Source organism: Macaca nemestrina, chromosome 2 (assembly GCF_043159975.1).
Source record: "Macaca nemestrina isolate mMacNem1 chromosome 2, mMacNem.hap1, whole genome shotgun sequence".
Lineage (NCBI taxonomy): Eukaryota > Metazoa > Chordata > Mammalia > Primates > Cercopithecidae > Macaca > Macaca nemestrina.
The window spans coordinates 14,553,335-14,580,842 of record NC_092126.1 but is presented as its reverse complement, the minus strand read 5'-3'; the positions used below and the strand labels follow the sequence as shown (position 1 = coordinate 14,580,842).

Sequence of the window (27,508 nt, the reverse complement as noted above, 5' to 3'; positions counted from 1 at the left end):
CTCTTTCATTAAGTACTCTCTTGGTTACTACAAGTTTTTGGTTAGATCCTAGAGTTCCAAAAAAGTTGATTCTATTCATTTTTTGCCAGCTCAGTGGTTGCTTAAGTAGAAGGATCAATTCTTGGAGCTTCCTACTCTGTCTGCCATTTTCTGTGCATCACTCCTTGAGTTCATTTCTGTATATGGTGTGAGGCAGGGGTTCATCTTCATTGTTTTTCATGTGGAAACTCAGCTGTCCTAGCATCACATTTATTAAAAATACCCTTCTTCCCCACAAAACACTGTGATAATTGCCTATAAATGTGAGGGTTATTTTTGGATTCTATTTCATTGATCTATAAGTCTACCTTTACAATGGTACCATGTTGTCTTTACTATCATAGCTTTGTAATACATTTTAAAATTGGGAGTGTGAGTACTCCAATTTTGTTCTTCTTTTTCAAGTTGATTAGATTCTTTTTTTTTTTTTTTGAGATGGAGTTTCACTCTTGTTGCCCAGGCAGGAGTGCAATGGAGCGATCTTGGCTCATTGCAACCTCCGCTTCCCAGGTTCAAGTGATTCTCCTGCCTCAGCCTCCTGAATAGCTGGGATTACAGGGGTGCACCACCACAACTGGCTGATTTTTTTGTATTTTTAGTAGAGATGGGGTTTCACCATGGCCAGGCTGGTCTTGAACTCCTGACCTCAGGTGATCCGCCTGCCTCAGCCTCCCAGAGTGCTGGGATTACAGGTGTGAGCCACCATGCCCGGCCAAGTTGATTAGATTCTTGAGACTCTTTAAATCTTTAACAGTTGATAACCTCCTCTTCCTCTTTCTTCGTGCCATTTCTTTACTAAAGGAATTTGGCATTTTTCCTCACAGAATTTCCTACATTCTGAATTTGACTGAATATACCCTTAAGGTACAATTTAACACACTTCTCTATTCTCTGAACTTCCTTTAAACTGACAGTTAAACTGAAGACTTGATTAGATTTCGGTTCAATTGCTTCAGAAAAGAAAATTTTTTATTTTTATTTTTTGGAGACAGGGTCTTGCTGTCACTTAGGCTGAATGAAGTGCAGTGGTATGATCACAGCTCACTGCAGTCTCCACCTACTGAGCTCAAGTTATCCTTCTACTTCAGCTCCCCAAGTAGCTGGGACTACAGGCACATGCCACCATGACTGGCTAATTTTAAAAATTTTTTTGTAGCGATAGTTTCTTATTATATTGCTTAGGCTGGTCTCCAACTCCTGGGATTAAGCAATCCTCCTGCCTTAGCCTCCCAAAGTGTTGGGTTTACAGGCATGAGCCATCAAGCCAGGCAAGAAAACTTTTCGTCTAGTTGTCTCACCTTCAGTGATATTAAGATTGATCAGTAGGTTCAGATGTTGTTAGTCTAACTCCTCCATTATATACCCTGCCCCATCATCTTTTTACCTAATGATGTTGGTGGCTACTGAAAATCACTTCATATATCCATCATTTCAATGAGGCCAAATATATATATGTGTGTGTGTGTGTGTGTGTGAGCGTGTATATGTGTGTGTGTGCATATATATATATACACACACATACACACACACATAAAATATATACATATTTTTTGGAGACAGGCTCTTGCTTAGTCACCCAGGCTGGAATGCAGTGGCATGATCACAGCACACTGCAGCTTCAAATTCCCAGGCTCAGGTGATTCTCCCACCTCAGCCTGCTGAATAGCTGGGACTACAGGCATGCCACCATGAGCCACTAAACCAGGCAAGAAAACCTGGCTAATTAAAATCTTTTGGTAGAGACGAGGCATCACTATGTTGCCCAGGCTGGTCTCGAACTTCTGGGCTCAAGTGATCCTCCTACCTTGGCTTCCCAAAGTGCTAGGATTACAGGTGTGAGCTACCACATACTACCAAAAAAAAAAAAAAAAAAATACACACACACACACACCCCCCTCCACCTCCCGGGTTCAAGCCATTCTCCTGCCCCAGCCTCCCGAGTAGCTGGAACTACAGGTGCCGGCCACCAGCCCAGCTAACTTTTGTATTTTTAGTAGAGACGGGGTTTCACCATGTTGGCCAGGCTGGTCTCGACCTTCTGACCTCAAGTGACCTGCCCTCCTTGGCCTCCCAAAGTGCTGGGATTACAGGCATGAGCCACCACACCTGATCAAGAATAATTTTATAAGTCAATAATTTTTTTCTAAATTTACTAACTGGAATCCTTCTAAAAGTACTTCATCTCATCAAATATTTGGTTGTCCTGAAAACAGGATAGGTAGTCTATGTGCTTTGATTCTTTCTCTTTATTAACCAATTTTGGGAATAACCCAATAATCTTGAAAGTTGGCCAGTTTTTAAAGTATCAATATAAACTCATGAATTTCACTTTAAAATTTGATGTATTTTAATTCATTGTAGCATTATTCTTTTTGACCCTCAAATATGAACAGTTTTCTTGCTTTCAGACAAGAATTCCCAGGCTCATTTTATACGTTATCTGCTCCAAACCTGGACTCACATTTTCCCAAAGACACCTGACTCTTTTGAGTGGAAAATGGTATCTGAAGACCACAATCTGGGTGGTAGGGATGCTCAGTTTTTCTGAGTTGATACTGACCCAGAGGCTAGTAGGAAACATTTTTTGAGATACGAAATTAAACAATATTTTCATTTTGACATATCCAATTCAAAGTTAAGATTTTAAGATTTACTTCATTTTATGGCATCATTATTTGCTTTGTCCTATCTTATCTATCGATATGTGTATCAATGTTATTACTATTCAAAAATAACCATACCAGCATCTTTCCTATGAATATATTGAATGCAGTTCAAGATTTCTTTGCAGTTTCTTTCATCTTTAGGGTATATTCCACTAAAGACTGGTAGTAAAATATTATTTATTGAGCTGGCTGCTCTGTTTTGAATAGATCTATTGTCTAATTCCCCCTTTACAAGCTTTAAAAAATCTGATTCATGCTTTTTATTAGTTTCTATAGTTTTCTTACATTTTTTTTTACCTTGTTTTCTTAAGTTTGGGTTTAAGTTTTCACTTGCTTTGTGTCCATGTGTCTAGTGTACCTTCACTGTAGGTATACCTCACGCCACTATTTTTTTCCTCTTTTTTGAAGAATAGGCAATATCTTTGGGTTTGACCTCCACAACCCTTTTCCATTGCTCATGTGTAAGCGAAAGACACTTTTCTGTATTCTATATTTTAAAATGAATTTTCTGTGTGGGGGAGTGGGTTGCGCCATGAAAGTTTTTCTAGCTTTACAGCTGCAGGATTCTTTCTTCTTGTTACCCTTTTTAAAAAAAATATGGCCTTTGGGTAGCCACCTCTGTCACAATATTGCTACAATGCTCAGTTTATTTTATTTTAGATTCAGAGGGTACATGTGTAGGTTTATTACGTAAGTATACTGTGTGTGACGCTGAGGGTTTGGGCTTCTACTGATCCCCTACCCAAACAGTGAACACAATATCCAATGGGTAGTTTTTCAACCCTACCCTTTTCTCCCAACCGCTTTTGGAGTTTGCAGTTGTCTGTTGTTCCCATTTTTCATGTCCATGTGTACCCAATATGTTTAGCTCTCACTTATAAGCAAGAATATGTGGTATTTTGTTTTCTGTTTCTGTGTTAATTCACTTAGGATAATGGCCTCCAGATGCATCCATGTTGCTGCAAAGGACATGGTTTTGTTCTTTTTTATGGTTGTGTAGATGCTCAGTTTAGACTCTAGTCAATGGATTTTTTGCTAAATAAGCTCTTTCCAGAAGGGAGCTTTTGCAAGGTATTTCTAAGAGCCCTGAGGATCCATGCCAACCCAGCATGATTTGGGCTTCCCGCAGTATCTTTGCTTTTACCTCCAAATTTTTATCAGTTACGTATACTTAGCCTTTCACTCTGAATGGAGACATCTCTTTTAGGGGTGAGAACTTGGGTGATTCTCTGGCCCCAGGGTCTTAAAAGTAACTTTTGACTTTCCTTCACACTTTTCCATACCACTGATATTTGCAGGGAACTTGCTGCTAGTGGTGGTTTGGCCTTATCTGCTCATATTTTGGGGTTCACTGGGATACCTTTTCCTAATTTTGTTGATGTTTTTCATGTTTTTTTTGTATGCAATTCTAGTTGCTCAGTGAGATAATTTTCTGGTGAGAAAATCTGAAGGCATTCAAAAAGCATATTGCCATTGCCTTCTTGCCTTTCATTGCTCTGGTCCTAATACCTACACATCTTAATTTTAATAGTCTATAGCAAAGAGTTAAAATGCTAATATTTATGTTCATTAGCGTTCTTTTGCTTTTCTGATAGGTAAGATGCCTTTTCCCAATAATCATGTATGCAATAAAATCCTGCACCAACCTATCATCAGAGGAAATAAATTTATAAGAACTTAAAGCCATAATGGCTCTTTGCTAGTATCCTAACACTCTTTAAGTTACTTATCCAGCAAATATGGATTCAGTACCCATTATATATATGACATATACATATTATACATATTATAAATCTTTTTTTGTTTGTTTGTTTGAGACAGAGTCTTGCTCTGTTGCCCAGGCTGGAGTGCAGTGGCACGATCTTGGCTCACTGCAACCTCCACCTCTTGGGTTCAAGCGATTCTCCTGCCTCAGTCTCCCGAGTAGCTGGGATTACAGGCATGTGCCAACACACCTGGCTAATTTTGTATATTTAGTAGAGACAGGGTTTCTCCATGTTGGTCAGGCTGGTCTTGAACTCCTGACCTCAGGTGATCCACCGCCTTGGCCTCCCAAAGTGCTGGGATTACAGGTGTGAGCCACTGTGCCCAGCCTATACTCTGTTCTTAGTATTAAGGCACAGACAAAGAGATTTGGATCTTATGTTAGGACCTCCCAATTTAGTAATATTAAGCTTAGAATAGAATTTAAAATACAATACTATAGATGTATAATGATTAGTTCTCTTTAGGAGGGTTCTTAATATATATACTATGTAATATTAGCCATTAAAATCACATTGCAAAATATTATTTATTGGATGGAAAGAGTTCACAATGTATGGCTAAGTTAAAGCATGTTATAAAACACATCTCATTTTTGTTAAAATGTTTCTATGATTGGGTTTATGTAGCTAAAGAGAAACACATTACATCAATGACTGTAAATTAGTATAACCACTTTGGAGTGAAATCTGGTAACACCTAGAAATTCTGTTTCTAGATGTATATATGTCAGTGCATGAAGATATTACAAGGAAATTCATTATAATATTTGTCAATAAAAAGGAAATAATCCAAATATTTATCAACAGATGAACAGATTAACAATTTGTGGCATATACATAAATGACATATTATTCATTCATAAAAAGGAATGAAATTCTAATACAAGCTACAACATGGATGAACCCTGAAAACATTATGCTAAGTAAAATAAGCCAGACTTAAAAGGACAAATATTGTATTATTACACTTATAAGGAATCTAGCAGAAAATAGAATAGAGGTTACCAGGTGCTGGGGGGGAATGGAGGGAGAAAGGAATGGGGTTATTGCTTAATGGGTACAGAGTTTCGGTTTGGGATGATGAAAAATTTCTGTATGTGGATAGTAGTGATGGTTGCATAACATTGTGAATGTATTTAATGCCCCTAAATTGTACACTTAAAAATGGTTAATTATATGTTATGTAAATTTTACCACACCCACATCTATAACCCCCTGGCTAGTTATGAAAAAGTCTTTGTCCTGAATATTGCAGACAAACAGGAGGAAGGCTTGATCATGCCAGTAATGATGCCTGGAAAGTACCTAAAATAACTGAACCCCAAATGTATCATGGCTCATTCCTCTCAAAGCTTTGTGGCTTACCTGTATCAGACCTGGCATAATCTCTGGCAAAAGGAGGTTAAGGGTTTCCTTGGACACTCTTTCTATCACTTTTGTTTGCATTTTGATTGCAGCCAGATTAATTGGATAGTCTGCAGTTTGGATGATAGGACAAAGCACTTTGATGCACTGCTCTGGACTAATTGAAGTGGCCAACACTGATGCTGCTTCCTCGGCAGATCTCACCACCTAAAAAAAAATAGGAAAGTAAGCCAGAAAGTATTTTTAAAATATTATACTATGTCCTGGAAGTATAAACTTCATTAAGTATTTAATATAATATTTGGAATTTGCTTTGAAAATGCTACAGTAAACAAACATGAAAAGTGAGGGTGCAGATTACAGATACAAAGGACTGGCAAAATGTCAGTAACAGCTGAAGCTAGATGATGGATAAATGGGCTTTATTACACTATTTTCCCTTCTTGTGTTCTTTTTTGCTGTTGGCTAAAGTAGTTTTTTTTTTTTTTTTTTTGAGACACGGTCTTGCTCTGTCACCCAGGCAGGAGTGCAGTGGCTTGATCATCAATCACTGCAGCCTCAAACTCCCAGGCTCAAGTGAGACTCCCACCTCAGCCTTCTGAGTAGTTGGGACTTTTTTTTTTTTTTTTAAGTAGAGATGAGGTCTTGCTATGTTGCCCAGGGTGATGTTAAACTCCAGAGCTCCAGCAATCCTCCTGCCTCGGCCTCCCAAAGTGCTGGGATTACAAGTGTGAGTTGCCGCGCGCAGCCTTAAAGTAGTTTTTAAATCAAATTGTGGTCTAGTATTAGGGTGAGGAGGCTCTATTTACTTAAGACTACAATGTGACTGGAGTCCCCTGCATAAGCCACGCTGAAGCCCTGCTCATTATTAGTACTCTCATCTCTAGGAATGCTTGAGCCCTTTGCATCACATAAATAAAATAAAAATCATATGATTAATGTGTTGTCAAAAGTTAACATACTATTCCTCCTTGTTTTCATAATGATTTTCTTTCTTCTGTATTGAGCTTTGGGGAGGGTAAAACACTGGTTTCATGATGATGACAAGAAATGGCTGTCTATCTTCTTATTAGAGTCTGTAATCTCTAAAGACAGTCTTAATATCATGTAAAAATAACTGCTTTTGATGCTACTTTGGCAGTGTCTCACTTATGATCTCAATAGGTGAAAAATGCTTAGAAAGGTACAGTGGGAAATACACTTAAAAAAAAAAAAAAAAAAAAGCCAGGCGCGGTGGCTCACGCCTATAATCCCAGCACTTTGGGAGGCCGAGGCAGGCAGATCATGAGATCAGGAGATCGAGACCATCCTGGCTAACATGGTGAAACCCCATCTCCACTAAAAATACAAAAAATTGGCCGGGTGTGGTGGCACGCACCTGTAGTCCCAGCTACTTGGGAGGCTGAGGCAGGAGAATCGCTTGAACCCGGGGAGGCGGAGATTGCAGTGAGCCAAGATCATGCCACTGCACTCCAGCCAGGGCGACAGAGCGAGACTCCGTCTAAACACAAACAAACAAACAAACAAACAAAAACAAAAACAAAAAAAGAAAATACACTGGACGTTAGAAGACCCAGGGCCAATTTCAGCTTTAATACCTTAAGAGTGTCAATTTTATATTTTGTAGGGATGCTACAGGCCTTATTTGGGTCAAAAGGTAAATAACTACAAATATTAGACATCGTTTTTAAACTTTCAGTGAAATGCCATAGGTGTATCACTACTAAACACTGATGGAATAAAACAAAATCAGAAACAGAAAACAAAACTGGGCTGGGCAAGGTGGCTCAAGTCTGTAATCCCAGCACTCTGGGAGGCCAAGCCAGGCAGATCACTTGAGGCCAGGAGTTCGAAACCAGCCTGGCAAACACAGCAAAACCCCGTTTCTACACAAAAATTAGCAGGGCATGTTGGTGCACACCTGTAATTCCAGTTATTTGGGAGGCTGAGGCAGGAGAACCTGTTGAACCCAGGAGGCAAAGGTTGCAGTGGGCTATCGTGCCACTGCACTCCAGCCTGGGTGACAGAGCGAGACTCGGTCTCAAAACAAAGAAAACCCAAAACCCCTGCAAAAATCCAGATATATTTAAAAGTTATGATTCACTCTTCTAGAAGAGTCACAGTCAAATCTTTTAAAAAAGTAATTGCCCCAAGGGTTTCAATTTCCCTGCATCCTCACCAACGTATTGCCTGTATTTCTTTTGGGTGTTAAGTGATCTCTCACTGTGGCTTTGGTTACATTTTCCTAATGACTAATGATGTTGACCATCTTTTCATGTGCTTATTGCCATTTGTGTATCTTTGGAGAAATGTTTATTCAGATCCTTTGTCCATTTAAAAAATTGGGCCATCTTTTCATTGCTGTGTTGTAAGAATATATATTATGGATATTAGTACCTTATCAGATACATGTCTGCAAAATTTTTCTCCCATTCTGTGAGTTATCTTTTCACTTTCAGGATAATGTCCTTTGAAAGACAGAAAATATTTTCTTTGATTTTTTTATTTATTTTATTTTTATTTTTGAGACAAGTCTTGCTCTGTCACCCAGACTGGAATGCAGTGGCATGATCTTGGCTCACTGCAGCCTCCGCCTCCCGGGTTCAAGCAATTCTCCTGCCTCAGCCTCCCAAATAGATGGGATTAGATGTATCCACCATGACACCTGGCTAATTTTTGTATTTTTAGTGAAGATGGGGTTTTGTCATGTTGGCCAGGCTGGTCTCGAACTCCTTACCTCAAGTGATCCACCTGCCTCGGCCTCCCAAAGTGTTGGAATAACAGGCGTAAGCCATCATGCCCGGCCAAATTTGTTTTAAAAGTGTTACCTCTAGCTGACCACTAAGCTAATAAAGCACAAAAGTATTTAATTTTGAAGAAGTCCAAATTATCTTTTTTGTTGTTGCTGGTTGCTTCTGCTTTTAGTTATATTATGAAATCACTGCCTAATCCAAAGTAATAAAGATTTATACCTCTGCTTTCTTTGGAGAGGTTTATAGCTTTAGCTCTTGCATTTGCCTCTGATTCATTTTATCTCGTTTCTATTTTAACCTTCCTTTTTTAATCTGTCTTTTGCTTCTGTCTTGGTTCTACCAGAGATACTTAATGCTATTTCTCAGTTGCTTTCTCTTAGATATATAGTCCTTACAGAACTAAAAGTAGAACTACCATTTGATCCAGCAATTCCACTACTGGGTATCTACCTAGAAAAAAAGAAGTCATGATATGAAAAAGGTACTTGCACACAGGTGTTTATAGCAGCACAATTTGCAATTGCAAAAATATGGAAAAAGCCCAAATGCCCATCAATCAATGAATGAAGAAATTTTGTATGTGTATATATATACACACACACACACACACCAAGTGTATGTGTATATACACACACACACACCATGGAATACTACTCAGCCATAGAAATGAAGGAAATAATGGCATTCGCAGAAACCTGGATGGAATTGGTGACTTTTATTCTATGTGAAGTAACTCAGGAATGGAAAACCAAACATCATACGTTCTCATTCATAAATGGGAGCTAGGCTACAAGGGTGCAAAGGTATAAAATGATACAATGGACTCTGGGGACTTGGGGGAAAGAGTGGGAGCAGGATGAGGGATAAAAGACTACACATTGGGTATAGTGTACACTGCACAGGTGATGGATGCACCAAAATCTCAGAAATCACCACTAAATAACTTATTCATATAACCAAACACCATGTTGCTCAAAAAATCTATTGAAATAAAAAAAATGTAGTCCCTATTTGAACTGGTTTTTCTAATTCTTTCTGAGATTATAATACAAATCCTCATAGTTATCTAATCACTGTCACTGGTGAAGAAGGGGAGAGAGAGATCATGACTACCAAGTACTATGAAACAGGTTCATGGAACTCTTCCATGAAAGCTGTCCTCACTACTTTGGTGAATAAACTTGTAGCAGATAAATAGCTCCTCTAGGCAATTTATCGCTTAAAAATAACAACGACCTGCTTGGGCAACATGGTGAAACTTCATCTCTATAAAAAATACCAAAAATTAGCCAGGTGTGCTGGTGCATGCCTGCAGTCCCAGCTACTCAGGAAGCTGAGGTGGGAGGATCGCTGGAACCAGGAGGCCGAGGCTGCAGTGAGCTGTGATCACACCACTGCACTCCAGCCTGGGCAACAGAGTGAGACCCTGACTCAACAAACGAACAACCAACCCCCCCAAAACCATGATTTCTTATCTTCATTAGTTATTTTTAAAAATCAAATTCTGGCCGGGCGCGGTGGCTCAAGCCTGTAATCCCAGCACTTTGGGAGGCCGAGACGGGCGGATCACGAGGTCAGGAGATCGAGATCATCCTGGCTAACATGGTGAAACCCTGTCTCTACTAAAAATACAAAAAAAAAAAAAAAAAAAAATTAAAAATCAAATTCTTATTGCTAAATGAAAAGTGAAAACAAGATTGCTAAACTCTAAGTAGAAAACTCAAAGTGAAGGAGAAAACGAAATTAAATAAATTATTTCCTAGAGCTGGCCTATTTTAGGTGAAAGGCCATGATATCACTGTTTAATTCATTTAACAGAAAAAAATATGCTTGCTTCTTGATCAGGTATTATCCTGAATGTCAAGGCAAATGTTCAAGAAAATCATTAATAAGGCTACATTTTATACAATGTTTACATGTTTCATGAAATAAAATAATGAAATAATAATTTAACCTCCAGGTAACTTACCTCCTTATGAGGATCTTTATGTGCTTCCAATGTTTTCATGACAGTCAATTCTGCATAGTTTTTAAATCTTGCTGGTTGATGCCTTAGGATTTCTCTTAAAACCTTTAACGCCAAAGCCCTGATTGTAGGCTAAGAAGAAACATTTAAATGTTTTTAATATTTTGGGTTGTAGATAATCTTTAACATTTTCAATTTTTTTTTTGAGACAGAGTCTCGCTCTGTTGCCCAGGCTGGGGTGCAGTGGCCGGATCTCAGCTCACTGCAAGCTCTGCCTCCCGGGTTTACACCATTCTCCTGCCTCAGCCTCCCAAGTAGCTGGGACTACAGGCGCCTGCCACCTCGCCCGGCTAGTTTTTTGTATTTTTTAGTAGAGACGGGGTTTCACCATGTTAGCCAGGATGGTCTCGATCTCCTGACCTCATGATCTGCCCGTCTCGGCCTCCCAAAGTGCTGGGATTACAGGCTTGAGCCACCGTGCCCAGCCAACATTTTCAATTTTTGTAACTTAAGGGTCTTAATAATGGGGGAGGAGTTGCAGACAACTGCATAAAGTATGCATTATACTACATAATTAAGTTTTCTTATCTCTAGTTGAAAATTTATATTACACTTACTGTATTTGCAAGAAATCAACAACTACATTCAGACTATAAAAAGGAGTTTTGGAGCTGGGCATGGTGGCTCATGCCAGTAATCCCAGCTCTTTGGAAGGCTGAAGCAGGTGGATCACTTGAGGTCAGGAGTTCGAGACCAGCCTGGCCAACATGGTGAAACCCCGTATCTACCAAAAATACAAAATTAGCCAGGGGTGGTGGCACGTGCCTATAATCCCAGCTACTCAGGAGGCTGAGGCAGAAGAATCGCTGGAGCCTGCGAGGCGGAGGTTGCAGTGAGCTGAGATCACACCACTGCATTCCAGCCTGGGCTTGAGAATGAGATTACTTCTCAATAAATAAATAAATAAATAAATAAATAAATAAATAAATAAAAAGTTGCTCCTGAGCAACTAATCTAAATATGTAAAACAAGTAACATGTACTTTTCTATAAGAATTCAGCCTGCAACCTTTCATTTTTCCTGTTGTTAATTGTTCAAAATTGTTGAGCTACTTGGTTTAGAAGAAAAAGTACTTCCTAGTGAAAAGTTCATGCAGAAAGAAGCAGCAGAAGAGACTCATGCTTCCAATTTCTAAATCCGTGTAGCACTGGATTAACAGGCAATCTAAAAGAGACAGAAAGGACAGGCTACTGTTTACACATTTTGCCATTTACCTCTTTATCTCCAAGGGTTTCAAGCAATAAAAGCAATATTGTTTTGAAGTGTTCATCCCAAACACTAAAAGATTCTTCCTGTGTCAGTTTCATAAGTTCATAGAGGGCGATTTTTCTTTCTTCTACACGCTCATTATGGTTAGACAGCTCCTTCAACAACTCTGCAACTAGGTCAGAATGGTCTAGGGAAAGATCTGTCAAAAGGACATGATATTACTTCTGTAACTTTATAGGGTGATTCTCACAAGTATGGGGATAACAACTTTATATGATGAAACACAGATAAAACCATTATGTTTGCGGTAAAAAAGACAAAGAAAAAAAGACTTAAGTAATTTTCTTATCAATTTTGTCATTCCCAAAACACTGGTGCTATCATAAAACTTTGTGTAATAAAAATCCACAAAAGTGAGACCAGTATAATGAACCCTTATACACCCATCACCCAGATTTAACAGTTTTTAAGATTTTACCATTCTTACAGCATCTTTGTCCTCCCTTCCCTTTTATCTGAAGTATTTCTAGCAAATCCCATATATGTCATTTCCTCTTTATATACCTCAGTATGTATTTCTATGGTTTCATGCCAGGAGGCTTAAATGGTTTTTAGTGATGATAAAAACGACCACTAGATTTAGGTATGACAATCTAATCCCACTATTGTAAATTTCTTCATAAATCACCCCCTTTTTTTCTGAGACAGGGTTTCACTTTGTCGCCAAGGCTGGAGTATAGTGGTGTGATCATGGCTCATTGCAGTCTCCACCTCCCAGGCTCAATTGATCCTCCCAACTTAGCCTCCTGAGTAGGTGGAACTACAGGTGTGTACCTACACATCCAGCTAATTTTTGTGTTTTTTGTAGAGAAGGGGTCTCACCATGTTGTCCAGGCCAGTCTGGAATTCCTGGGCTCAAGTGATCTACTGGCCTCCCAAAGAGTTGGGATTATAGGCATGAGCCACCATGCGCAGACTATCAATGGTTTTGGCCACTGATTGTTGTTGAATCACTTATTTTAATACAAGTTAAAAATGGTGATTATCTAATCATACCACTCCTTCCATGGGGTAGAATTCTTCTGTAGAGAATAACTTTATCAACTAGACCTATTCTGATTATCCTGAAATACAATTCGATAGAAAAGGCAGAACAGATTCTTAATATAGTTCTCTTTAAATTTTAGCATTGAGTTAGGCCCAGTGGTTACCAAGGAGTTTTTATTTGTTTTTGCCTTCTTTTTACAAGCACAATTACAAACTCATGGATTTTATAACCATGAAAAGTCACTGCTTGTTTTTAAACAAGTTATCAGACAGTGCTTTAAACCATTTTTGTAGGAATAACAGTTAAATCTAAGAATTCACATTTGAACGTCACAAAATAACAGAGTTGTTCTTAAAATTTTTTGATGATCAAATACATGATAAATTCAGCCCTTCAGAGCAGGTAGTGCCCTGGGCTTGTGCCATAGACTAATTTCCTTCCCATCTCTCTGGAACGAAACAACCATAGAGCACGCTGCAGACCAATGTATCACTATTGTTGGTTTTAACAAGAACTCCTGCAGCAGGATGAATGTATCTCTATAAATCCCACAAAAAATCACTTCCGGAAAGCTGTAAGTTAACAGATTTTGGAAGATGTTAAAGGATCATTCTAAGAGTGTCTTTTATTTCAGCTGGATGTATGGGATTCACAAGAAAATGCTTTTCACAGGTAGTCAGTTATCTTTTCCATGAAAGTAAGCTTTGTAATTACTCTAGCAGATAATTAGAAATGACCTGATATATAATGATCTGGACAGATGACTGGCAGAAAAATAATTTCTTCCAGAGAAAGCACCTAGATTGCTATAAAACTGAATTATCTGTATCATACTAATGAGATAATCCAAAGGTGCTGAATCTTTCCTCTTCTGACAGACAGCAGCACCATGGTCAAGTGAAAAGAACATAGGCTTTGTAGTCTCATTAAATCTCTGCCTCTTATACTCTGTGATTGGAGCAGTTTCCTAATTACTGCCGAGGTGCAGTTTTATTATCAGTAAAATGGGAAAACAGCATCTGCCGCCTAGGGTCATGGTGAGCACTTGGGCCTAGAATACAGTAAGCTCATTAATGTTAATTCTCCTGTGTCCTTCTGACAAATATTGAAACAATTACAATTCTGATAATATTTTTGTGGCAGTGCTCAAGAAGTACCAAATAGTCTTTCAGCTTGGCAAACTTTTATATGAATCTTTCCTGAATAACTGCACTATCCTCACTAGAGGTAGTATTCTAGAACATTATAGTTCCTAGTAAGCTTAACAAAGGTTATCAGTGGCTTTTTCTGGACTTGTTAACTTTGATAAATGTGTGTGCCTGATTGTAATGTGGGCAGAAACACTGGGTGAGAGACATATCAGATATTCAAATAATTTCCTTTTATAGAAATTCTGACTTGAACAAAATTATCCTTTGCCAAATTTTAGATTTTAAAAATAAAAAAAGGAGGAGAAACTGCATGGGGGAGGAGAATAAAAGAAAAATCAGAACAGAAATAGAGAACAATTTTAAAAAGAATAATGTTAACAATGTTCATAATAAAATAATGTCAAACAGGGTCTTCTTCATCTCAACATTAAAAATGAAAATAGACAATAAATGAAAACAACTGCCACACAAAGCATGGGACTACTACTGCTGTAGTTTTTTTTCTTTTTTCTTTTCTTTGTACTACTGTAGTTTAGCTGAGGGCTTATCCATCTTCAAAGAATGTTTACTCAACATAAAATGGCTGCCTATGTTTCAGAAGTAAATCACACATTAGACTATGATGAAATAGTGTTCTCAAGTTCAAAAACACTATACCCAATTTAGATTTCCATAAAGTCTTCCTTTACCAAATATAAAATATATGATCCTTAGTAAATGAGAAGATAATTAGGGAATAAGGGAGTGATCCTGACAAACTGTCATAATTTTGGCTTTATGATATTTTAGATATGTTGTCTCTCTCTCTCTCTTTTTTTTTCTTTTTTTCTGCAACAGAGTCTTGCTCTGTCACCCAGGCTGGAGTGCAGTGGCGTGATCTCGGCTCACAGCAACCTCCATCTCCAAGGTTCAAGCCATTCTCGTGCCTCAGCCTCCCAAGTAGCTGGAATTACAGGCATGCGCCACCATGCCCGGCTAATTTTTGTTAGAAATGGGGTTTCACCATACTGGCCAGGCTAGTCTCGAACTCCTCACCTCGGGTGATCCACCTGCCTCGGCCTCCCAAAGTGTTGGGATTACAGGCGTAAGGCACCGCAGCTGGCCGATATATTGTCTCTTGACATGAGAAGATGGTAAAAGTAATCAAAGAAATGCAAAGGATAATTTTTAAAAAGTTACCAAAATTATAAATGACCAGGCATTAGGACAGATTCCCAAACAAACTATAAGAAGGGTATCCACTGATGAATGTATCAGCTTTAAGCCCAGACAGGTAGGAAGGGCGTCCACATAGAGTGGTAATCAAGTGTAAGCTGTTGGAGCCAAAGTGAAATAAGAAGGGCATTCATGGTTTTGAGTGAGGATGGAATGGCAAAGCCTAGCAGGATGAGGAGTAGATCTGTGCAAGTAAGGAGGTAGTAGCAGAGGCAAGAGAAAAATTGGTAGCAGAAAAAATGGTTGCATACAGAGGACTGAACAAATCAGTAAATATATTAAAGACAACGTAAGCTAGGTTTCTCACTGTCAGAAAAGTGGGTTATCAATCTGGAAATTAGAATTTCCTTGGTGCGAGAATGGAATTGGAACTACTGGTGTAAAAACATGGTTTTTGATAGATATGGAAACAGAAATGTATATCTCTAAACACACACACATTCCCTAGCTCTGACCACTGAGAGGTCTAGGGAGCAGTGACATCCCACTAACAGTGAGTACATCTAGAGTCCAGATCTTAGCCTGTAAAAACCATCTTTCCTTAATAGGAACGATGGATCCTTGGAGAAATGATTGATTCCAGGACTGAAGCAGGGATAGTACAACAGTACCAGAATGCAAGGATGGGGACATGTCAAAAGAACAACAAAAGCCGGCTTGAATGGAATCCTGTTGGTCAAATCAAGGGCAATTTGAGCTTCAAAATAAATAAATAATGATCGTTATAATGGGAAACGATGAGTCTATACTGTTACAAATATGTATGTCAATTTTCCCAAATAAATTTTCTAGAATACAAAATAAAAAATTTCCTAAATAAATGAATTCAAGTTTAACGATGAACAGAATATGTAACCTGTTTAAAAATATTAGTGTCTCCTGATAAAACACTTATTAATTACAAAGAGAAAAAGTAACTTCACAGTAAGGAAGTCTGGTAAGCCCCACCATAATCAAGAGATCAAAGTTAACATCACCAGTGATGGAGCACAGTGAAACCATGTGTTACTAGAAAGGGTGCAATGAAAAGAATGCACCATCGCTTCTGCAATACTGATGCTGAGAATGTATAACCTCATTCTAATCATGAGAAAACATCAGACAAAACTACATTCAGAGAAATGCTACAAAATAACTTCAAAAGTGTCATGGTCATGAGAGCTAAGGAAAGACTGAACACTGGATGAGAACACTGATGGAGACGTGATGATTAAATGCAATGTGTGATTCTGAAATGGATCCTTTAGCTGTAAGATATTATTGAGATTCTGGGAAGATGGTAGATTAGAAAGCACCAGGACTCTGTCTCCTCACCCAGACAACAGGATCTGTCTGATGTAACTATTTTGGAACTCTAGTCTACTGAAGGCTTATAACTTCTAGGGAAAGTTTTGGATGGTAAAACGTGGCTAATTTCTATCAATTTTGGCTCTCAGTACAGTAGCAACTACTCATCCCCCAACACCAGCCCCAGCCCCTTGGCAGGCAGCTGTGCACTTGTTGCTGGAGCAGCTTGCACAGAGCTTGTGGGAATCAGGGCATGAAAAAAGAACCTTATTCTGTGAATACTGAGGATCTGTGTACTGTTAACTGCTGCTTTTTTTTTTTTTCTTCTAAAGACGCTTTCCAAGTCCTAGTCACTGCTGCTTCTAATAACAGAGGTACAAAGAGGCAGGCAGCCATTATTGTTGCACCTTTCCTCACTATTGCAAGCCCTTCCCCCTCTAGCTAAAGTAACTTCCAGGGGCTTAAAGGTCCTGCCCCTCCTATTACATTTTTCTCTTTTTCCTTGTTGGGAGCCAGACATTACAGACCAGGATATTCAAAAACAACTGCATATACATGGAGAGTTAGAAAGTGACAATGGATGCCCAGAAAAAGATACAGGCTCAGAAAGGATCTGAGAAGACTTTAAGTTTATACCTCAGGCTGAGGCTGATCTTTGGCATAGAGAAAGCCTGCAACAATCAAAACCAGAAACAACAAGCAAAAATAACAAAAGCCAACAATCTCTGGGGTATTGAGAGCATCTGATTTCCAATGTAACCACATTATTAGATTCAAATATTCAGTTTTCAACAAAAAAATCACAAAGCATACAAAGAACCAGGATAGTACAGCATACTCAAAGGAAAAATAAACAGAAACTTGCCCTTGAAACTTGCCCTTGAAAAAGATCTGACGGCAGACCTACTAGACAAAGACTTTAAAATACCTGTCTTGGCCAGGTGTGGTGGCTCAAGCCTGTAATCCCAGCACTTTGGGAGGCCGAGACGGGCGGATCACGAGGTCAGGAGATCGAGACCATCCTGGCTAACACGGTGAAACCCCGTCTCTACTAAAAAATACAAAAAACTAGCCGGGCGAGGTGGCGGGCGCCTGTAGTCCCAGCTACTTGGGAGGCTGAGGCAGGAGAATGGCTGAACCCGGGAGGCAGAGCTTGCAGTGAGCTGAGATCCGGCCACTGCACTCCAGCCTGGGCAACAGAGCAAGACTCCGTCTCAAAAACAAAAAAACAAAAAAACCTGTCTTAAAGATGCTCTAAGAAGTTAAGATGTGTATAAATTTATGAAAATAATGTATGAACAAAATGGAAATATCAGTAAAGAGACAGGAAACCTAAAAAGAAACCAAAAAGAAATTCTGGAATTAGGAAGTATGGTAACTGAAATAAAAAATTCACTAGTGTAATTACTTAATAAGCATATTTGAGCAGGCAAAAGAATTAGTAAGCAGAGCCTCAAGGATATGTGAGACATCATCAAGTGAACAAATCTACTCATTGTGGGAGTATCAGAATAGAGAGAAAAAAAATTTGAAAAAATAATGGCTGAAAACCTCCAAAATTTGATCAAAGACATGAACATAAACATGTAAGAAGCTCAATGAATTCCATGTAAAATGAACTCAAAGAAAGCCCCATCAAGACACATGATAATTTTCAAAAGGCAAAGACAGAATCTTCCAAGCAGCAACAGATAAGTGACCAGTGACACAAAAAGGACCCTCAGTAAGATTATCAGCAGATTTCTCATTAGAAATGTTGGAGGTTAGAAGGTAGTAGGCTGATATATTCAAAGTGCTAAAAGAAAAAAACTGTTAACCAAGAAACCTATATCTGTCAAAACTGTCCTTCAAAAGCGAGGGAGAAATTAAAAGTACACTAGACAGTAACTTGAAACCATATGAAGAAACACAGATCTCAATAAAGGTAAATATATACATGGGCAATTATAAAAACTACTATTATTGTAATAACAGAACATAACTCCACTTTTTGTTTTCTACATAATCTAATAGACTAATATAGTAAAAGACAGTTTATATTTCTGGAGACAATTGTACAAAAACGTAATTTTATAATGTCAACAACTGAAAAGGGTGGGGCCAGAGCTGGAAAAACACAGTTTTTGTATGTTATTGAAATTAAACTGGCATACATTTAAAATAGCATTATAAATTTAGGATATTAAATGTAACCCCCATGGAAACAACCAAGAAAACAGCTATAAAATATACACTAAAGGAAATAAGAAACTTAAACATTTCACTACAAAACAGCTAAACACAAAAGTAGTAATGTAAAAAGTGACAAGCTATAAGGGGTACAGAAAACAAATAGCAACATGACAGAAGTCCTTTCTTATCAGTAATTACTTTAAATGTAAATGAATTAAATCACCCAGTCAAAAGACAGAGATTAGCAGAATGGATAAAAAAGGATAGAAAGATATTCTATCCTTTTGCAAATAGTAATTACTATTACTATTTACATGGTATATCAACAGTAATAGTAATAGGTATATCAGTAAGTAATAGTCGGAGAGCAGGGGTGGCTATACTAATGCCAGACAAAATAGGCTGGGTGTGGCAGTGCATGCCTGTAATACCAGCACTTTGTGAGGCCAAGGGAGGCAGATCACTTAAGCCCAGGAGTTTAAGAGCAGACCAGGCAACACAGCGAAACCCCATCTCTACTAAAAATACAAACAATTAGCCAGGCGTGGTGGCATGTGCCTGTAATCCCAGCTACTAGGGAGGCTGAGGTGGGAGAATCACCTGAGCCCAGGAAGTTGAGGCTGCAGTAAGCCAAGAGCCATTGCATTCCAGCCTGGGCAATGAAAGTGAGATCCTTAGGGAAAAAAAAAAAAAAAAATCAGACAAAATAGACCTTAAGTGAAAAAAAGGTTACAAGAGATAAAGAATGAGGACATTATATATTAAAAAGATTCAATTATGCATCAAGAATAAGTAACAACTATAAACAGCTAATGACAGATCATCAAAATATATGAAGCAAAAACTGACAGAACTTAAAGGAAAAATAATTTTACAATAATAGGTGGACTCTCACTCTCAATAATGGATAGAACAAAGAGACAGAAATAAGAAAACAGAGGACTTAGTACAATAAAACAACTACATCCAACAGACATATATGGTGCACACAGGACATTTTTCAATATAGGTTATATGTTGGGGCACAAAGTAAGTTTCAGCAGATTTTAAACTATGGATATAATACACAGTATCTTCTCCCACCACATGAAGCTACAAATCAGTAACAGGAGTAAAACTGGAAAATTCACAAGTTTGAGGAAATTAAACAACACACTCTTAATGGATCAAAGAAGAAATTAGAGAACCTAGAGAGACAACTGAATAAAAACAACTACATACCAAAACTTATAGGAGAGAGTGAAAACAGTGCTAAGGGGAAAATTTATAGCTATAAATGTGTTAATTTAAAACTAAGAAAGGATAAAGGGGCAAGATGGCCGACTAGAAGTAGCTAGTGTGCATGGCTCTCACAGAGAGGAAGGGAAGGGGTCAGTAAACACATCTTCAACTCAAACATCCAGGTGCTCGCAATGGGACTAATCAAGGAAACAACCTGACCCACAGAGAACAAAGAAAAGTAAGACAGGACAACAGCCCACTAGAGAGCAACACGGAGCCAGGGGAACCTCCCCTGCCTAGGAAAGCGGTGAGTGAGTATGTGACCCCAGGGAACCATGCTTCTCCCACCGATCTCTGCAACCCTCGGGTCAGGAGATCTCCTTGTGCACCCACTCCACCAGCCTTCAGTCTGTCAGAACTATGTGGAGTCTTGGCAGTGGAGCCACTCAGGCATGTGTGGAGACCCTGGAGCCTTACACACTCGGGCTTTCAGACAAAGGTAGCTACAGCTCCGGCAAAGTGAGAGTTTAGACCCCCGTACATAGCCTTAGGAAAGAGGCTGAATCCAGGGGACTGAGCAGTGATAGCCTGCAGGCCCCACTTCCACAGCACCTCACAAGATAAGACCCACTGGCTTGGAATTCCAGACAGCCACCGGTAGCGGCACCGCACCTCCCTAAGAAGGAGCCGGGAGGGGCGGGCTGCCATCTTTGCTGTTTGGGTGACTTGGCTGATCCAGCCTTCTGGCTTTATAGAGTTTGAGCTGACCAGGGGGCAGAAGGGATTCCCCCAGCATAGATGCTCTACCAAAGCGTGATCAGGTTGCTGCTGCTGCTTTTTAAAAAAATTTATAGCTGGGATAACAGGTGTGCCCCACCACACCCAGCTAATTTTTGTATTTTTAGTAGAGATAGGTTTTTACCATGTTTGCCAGGCTGTTCTTGAACTCCTGGTGTCAAGTGATCTGCCTGCCTTGGCCTCCCAAAATGCTCAGATGTCATAATACACAGAGACTCAAAATAAAGGTATGGAGGAAAATCTACCAAGCAAATGTAAAACAAAAAATCAGGGGTTGCAATCTAATTTCAGACAGAAGAGATTTTGAACCGACAAAGATCAAAGAAGACAAAGTAGGACATTCCGTAATGGAAAAGGGTTCAATTCAACAAGGAGACCTAAGTATCCTAAACATATATGCACCCAACACAGGAGCACAGATTCATAAAGCAAATTCTTAGAGATCTACAAAGAGACATAGATTCCCACACAATAACAGCAGGAGACTTCAACATTCCACTGATAGTATTAGACAGATCATCGAGGCAGAAAATTAACAAAGATATTCAGGACCTAAACTCAACATTGGACCAAATGGATCTGACAGACCTTTATAGAACTCTCCACCCTGAACCAACAGAATATACATTCTTCTTATCATCGCATGGCACATACTCTAAAATGGCCCACATAATTGGATATAAAACAATCCTCAAGAAATGTAAAAGAACCAAAATCATACCAGACGCAAGTTTGGACCACAGCACAATAAAGATAGAAGTCAAGACTATGAAAATTGCTAAAAACCATGCAATTATATGGAATTAAACAACATGCCCCTGAATGACTTTTGGGTAAATAATGAAATTAAGGCAGAAATCAAGAAGTTCTTTGAAAACAATGAGAACAAAGATACAAGACTTTGAGATACAGCTTTGGCAGTGTTAAGAGGTAAATTCATAGCACTAAACGCCAATATCAAAAAGTTAGATCTCAAAATAACAATCTAACTTCATAACTGAAAGAATTAGAGAAGGAAGAACAAATTAACCTCAATGTTAGCAGAAGATGAGAAATAAAAATCAGAGCTGAAATGAAATAAATTGAGACACAAAACATTCAAAAGATCAATGAATTCAGGAGTTGTTTTTGAAAAAAATTAATAAAATAGGCCACTAGCTAGACTAACAAAGAAGGAGAGAAGATCAAAATAAACACAGTTAGAAATGATGAAGGGAATGTTACTACTGACCGCACAGAAATAAAACAACCATCAGAAACTACTACGAACACCTCTATGCATACAAACTAGAAAACCTAGAAGAGACAGATAAATTCCTGGACATACACACCCTCCCAAAACTGATGCAGGAAGAAACTGATTCCCTGAACAGACCAATAACAAGCTCCAAAATTGAATCAGTAATAGATAGCATACGAATAATAATAATAATTTTAAAAAGCCTGGGATCTGATGAATTCACAGCTGAATTCTACCAGATGTACAAATAAAAGCTGGTACCATTCCTACAGAAACGATTCCAAAAAAGTGAGGAGGAAAGACTTCTTCACAACTCATTTTGAGGCCAGCATCACAGAACAATACCAAAACCTGCCAGAGTCTGGGTACGGTGGCTCACACCTGTAACCCTAGAACTTTGGGAAACTGAGGCAGGCAGATCACCTGAGGTCAGGAGTTTGAGATCAGCCTGGCCAACATGGTTAAAACCCATCTCTACTAAAAATACAAAAAATTAGCCAGGTGTGGTGGCATGCACCTGTAATCCTACCTATTCGGGAGGCTGAGGCAGCAGAATTGCTTGAACCCAGGAGGTGGAGGTTTGTAGTGAGCCAAGATCACACCACTGTCCTCCAGCCTGGGTGAAGGAGTCAGACTGTCTCAAAACAAAACAAAACAAAACAAAAAACCACAACAACAACAAAAAGAAAACTTCAGGCCAGTATCCTTGATGAACATCAATGTAAGATCCTTAAGAAAATACTGGCAAACCGAATCCAGCAGGACATCAAAAAGCTAATCCACCATGATCATGTAGGTCTCATCCCTGGATGCAAGGCTGGCTTAACATACATAAATCAATATATGTGATTCATCACATAAACAGAACTAAAGACAAAAACCACATGATTATTTCAATAGACACAAAAAAGACTTGATAAAATTCAACACTGCTTCATGTTAAAACTCTCAATAAACTAGGTATTGAAGGAACATACCTCAAAATAATAAGAGCCATATATGATAAACTCACAGCAGCCAACATTATTCAAAGCTGGAAGCAGTCCCCTTGAAAAGTGGCACAAGACAAGGATGCCCTCTCTCAACACTTCTATTAAACATAGTTTTGGAAGTCCTAGCCAGAGCAATCAGGCAAGAGAAAGAAATAAAGGGCATCTAGGTTGGGCATGGTGGCTCACACCTGTAATCCCAGCATTTTGGGATGCTGAGGTGGGTGGATCACTTGAGGTCAGGAGTTCAAGTCCAGCCTGGCCAACATGATGAAACCCCATCTCTACTAAAAATACAAAATTAGCCTGGAGTGGTGGCGTGTGCCTGCAGACCCAGCTACTTGGGAAGCTGAGGCAGGAGAATTGCTTGAATCCAGAAGGCAGAGGTTGCTGTGAGCCAAGATTGTGCCACAGCACTCCAGCCTGGGTGAAAGAGCAAGAGTCCATCAAAAAAAAAAAAAAAAAAAAAAAAAAAAAAAAAAAAAAAAAGAAATAAAGATAAAGAGCAACCAAACATAAAGAGAAAGTCAAACTATTTCTGTTTGCAGACAACATCATTTTATATTTAGAAAACCCCATAATCTTAGCACAAAAGCTCCCCAAGCTGATAAACAACTTCAGCTAAGTTGCAGGATATAAAATCAATGTACTAAAATCACTAGCATTCCTATACACTAACAACAGCCAAACCAAGAGTCAAATTAGAAAGGCAATCCCATTCACGACTGCCATAAAAAGAGTAAAATACCTAGGAATATAGCTAACCAGAGAAGTGAAAGATCTCTATAATGAGAATTACAAAACACTGCTCAAAGAAATCAGAGAAGACACAAACAAATGGAAAAACATCTCAGCTCATGGATAGGAAGAATCAATATCATTAAAATGACTATACTGCCCAAAGCAATTTACAGATTCAATGCTATTCCTATCAAACTATCAATGACATTCTTCACAGAACTTGAAAAACCTATTTTAAAATTCATATGGAAACAAAAAAGAGCCCAAATAGCCAAGGCAATCCTAGGCAAAAAGAACAAAGCTGGAGGCATCATGTTACCTGATTTCAAACTATACTACAAGGATACATTAAGCAAAACAGCATGGTACTAGCACAAAAACAGGCACGTAGACCAATGAACAGAATAGAGAGCCTAGAAATAAGACTGCAAATCTGTGATCATCTGATCTTCTACAAAGATGACAAAAACAAGCAATGGGAAAAGACTCCCTACTCAAAAAATGGTGCTTGGATAACTGGCTAGCCATATGCAGAAGACTGAAGCTGGACCCCTTCCTTATACCATATACAAAAATCAACTCAATATGGATTAAAGATGTTAAATGTAAAACCCAAAACTATAAAAACCCTGGAAGACAACCTAGACAATACCATCCTGAACATAGGAAAGGGCAAAGATTTAATGACAAAGATACCAAAACCAATCACAAGAAAAGCAAAAATAGGCAAGTGGGATCTAATTAAACTTAAGAGCTTCTGCACAGCAAAAAGAAGTACCAACAGAGTAAAGAATGGGAGAAGATATTTGTAAACTATGTGCCTGACAAAGGTCTAATATTCAGCATCTATAGAGAACTTAAACAAATTTACAAGTGAAAAACAACCCCATTAAAAAGCGGGCAAAGGACATGAACCGACACTTCTCAAAAGAAGATATACAGATGGCCAACAAGCATATGAAAGAAAGCTCCGTATCACTGATCATTAGAGGAATGCAAATCAAAACCGCAATGAGGTATCATCTCTTACCAGTCAGAATGGCTGTTATTAAAAAGTCAAAAAATAACAGATGTTGGTGAGGTTATGGAGAAAAGAGAACACTTAAACACTGTTGGTGGGAGTGTAAATTAGTTCTACCATTGTGGAAAGCAGTATGACAATTCCTCAAAGAGCTAAAAGCAGAACTACCATTCAACCCAGCAATCCCATCAACTGGGTATGTACTCAAAGGAATAATAATCATTCTACCATAAAGACACATGCACACGAATGTTCACTGCAGCACTATTCACAATAGTAAAGACATGGAATCAACCTAAATGCCCATCAGTGACGGATCAGATAAAGAAAATGTGGTACATACACACCATGGAATACTATGCAGCCATAAAAAAGAATGAGATCATGTCTTTTTTGGGAGCATGGATGGAGCTGGAAGTTATTATCCTTAGCAAACTAACGCAGGAACAGAAAACCAAATACTGCATGTTCTCACAAGTGGGCACTAAACGATAAAAACTTATGAACACAAATAAAGAAACAGACACTGGGGTCTACTTGAGGGGGTGAGGGTGGGAGGACAGGAGGAGAGGAGCAGAAAAGATAACTATTGGGTTCTAGGCTTAATACTTGGGTAATGAAACAATATGTACAACAACCCCCTGTGATATGTGTTTACCTATGTAACAAACCTTCACATGTACCTCCAAACCTAAAAGTTAAAAATAAACAAATGAGAAATATTTCAAATCAGCGACCTAACTTTACAACTAGAAAAAGCAACAAACTAAACCTAAAGCTAGCAGAATGAAGAAAATAATAAAGATCAGAGCAGAGAGCAACAAAATAGAGAACAGAAAAACAGAAAATAAAAAAAATCAATGAAATCAAATGTTGGTCCTTTGAGAAGATAAAAAAGGTTGACAAACCTTCAGCTAGATTAGCAGTTCCCAACGTTGTTAGCACTAAGACTGGTTTTGTGGAAGACAATTTTTCCACAGACCAGTGCAGACAGGGGATGGTCTCGGGATCAAACAGTTTCACCTCGGATCACCTGGCATTAGATTCTCATAAGGAGTGTGCAACCTAGATCCCTCGCACAACAGGATTTACGCTCCTATGAGAATTTAATGCTGCTGCTGATCTGACAGGAGGCGGAGCTCAGGTGGTAACACTCACTAGCCTGCCCCTCACCTCCTGCTGTGTAGCCCGGTTCCTAACAGGCCACAGACTGGTACTGGTCCCAAGCCTGGGCTTGGAACCCCAGAGCTAGATGGACGAAGACAAAAAGAGAGAAGGTTCAAATTACTGAAATCAGAAATGAAAGCAGGGACATTACTATTAATTCTATAGAAACAAAAAGGGTTATGAAAGAGTATTATGAACAAACTGGATAACCCAGATGAAATAAACTCCTCAAAACACAAAACCTACAAAGACTACATCACAAAGAAATTTAAAAATCTGAATAAATCTTTGTATTATTAAGGAGACTGAATCAGTAATCAAAAATCTCCTGACAAAGAAAAGTCCAGGACCTGAGGGCTTCACTGTTGAATTCTACCAAACATTTAAAGAAGAATTAATATTAGCCCTTCTTAAATGTTTCTGAAATACGGAAGAGGAGGGAACACTTCCTAACTCATTCTATGAGGCCAGCTTACCCTGATACAAAGCCAGACAAAGATACTATAAGAAAAGGAAAACTACTGACCAATATCCCTTATGAACACTGATGCAAAAAACCTGAATAAAATACTAGCAAACCAAATTCAGCAGCATATTAAAAGGATTATACATTATGACCAAATGGGATTTATTCCTAAATGCAAGGATGGCTCAACATACAAAAATTGATCAATGTAATATACCACATTAACAGAATGAAGGAACAATCCTCACATATAATCATTTCTATGCTTACAGAAAAAGCATTTTATAAAATTCAGCATTCTTTCCTGATAAAAAACACTCAATAAGCTAGGAATCAAAGAAACTACTCCAAAATAATAGAAGTGATATATGAAAAACCCACAGTAAACATCATACTTTCTTCTGAGATCAGAAACAAGGTAACAGCACCCGCTTTTGCCTTTTCTATTCAACATAGTATGGAAAGTTCTAGCCAGAGCAACCAGGCAAGAAAAAGAAAAAAAAAAAAGCATCTAAAATGGAAAGGAAGGAGCAAAATTATCTCTGTTCACAGATAATACAATCTTATATTTAGAAAACTCTAGACTCCACACACAAAAATTAGAATAAATGAATTCAGCAAAGTAGGACACAAAATCAATACCCAAAAATCATTTGCATTTCTCTACATTAACAATGAACAATCTACAAGGTAACTTACAAAAATAATTCCATTTCACGAGCATCAATCAGAAAAAAATATGGTCACGTGTTGCTTAACAACTGGAATACGTTTTGAGAAATGTGTTAGGTGATTTCCTCACTGTGTGAACTTCACAGAGTATATTAACACAAACGCTATAACCTACTATATACCTAGGCTATAAATTAGAACTAACAAATGAATTCAGCAAAGCAGTAGGACACAAAAATCAACACTCTAAAATAATTTGCATTTCTATACATTAACAATGAACACTCTAAAAAGGAACTTAAAGATAGCCTATTGCTCCTAGGCTACAAACCTGTACAGCATATTAATGTACTGAATACTGCAGGCAACTGTAACGCGGTAAGTATTTGTGTATCTAAACATAGAAAAGGTACAGTAAAAATATAGAAGATAAAAAATAGTACACTTGTATAGGGCATTTGCCATGAATGGAACCTGCAGGACTGGAAGTTGCTCT

General features: G+C 38.4%; 1 protein-coding gene across 50 annotated transcripts in view; it reads right to left on the bottom strand.

Annotated features, from left to right (window-relative positions):
• The window catches only part of LOC105470926 (cytoplasmic linker associated protein 2), a 220,733-nt gene that overhangs the window by 10,370 nt on the left and 182,855 nt on the right, over positions 1 to 27,508 (bottom strand). For all 50 annotated transcript variants that reach the window (XM_071090719.1, XM_071090725.1, XM_071090727.1 and 47 more), the window contains 3 exons: positions 11,830 to 12,023; positions 10,559 to 10,687; positions 5,837 to 6,043 (listed from right to left, as the gene is read on the bottom strand). In XM_071090719.1, the coding sequence (XP_070946820.1) occupies positions 5,837 to 6,043; positions 10,559 to 10,687; positions 11,830 to 12,023 (530 nt within the window). The remainder of the gene's footprint in view (positions 1 to 5,836; positions 6,044 to 10,558; positions 10,688 to 11,829; positions 12,024 to 27,508) is intronic.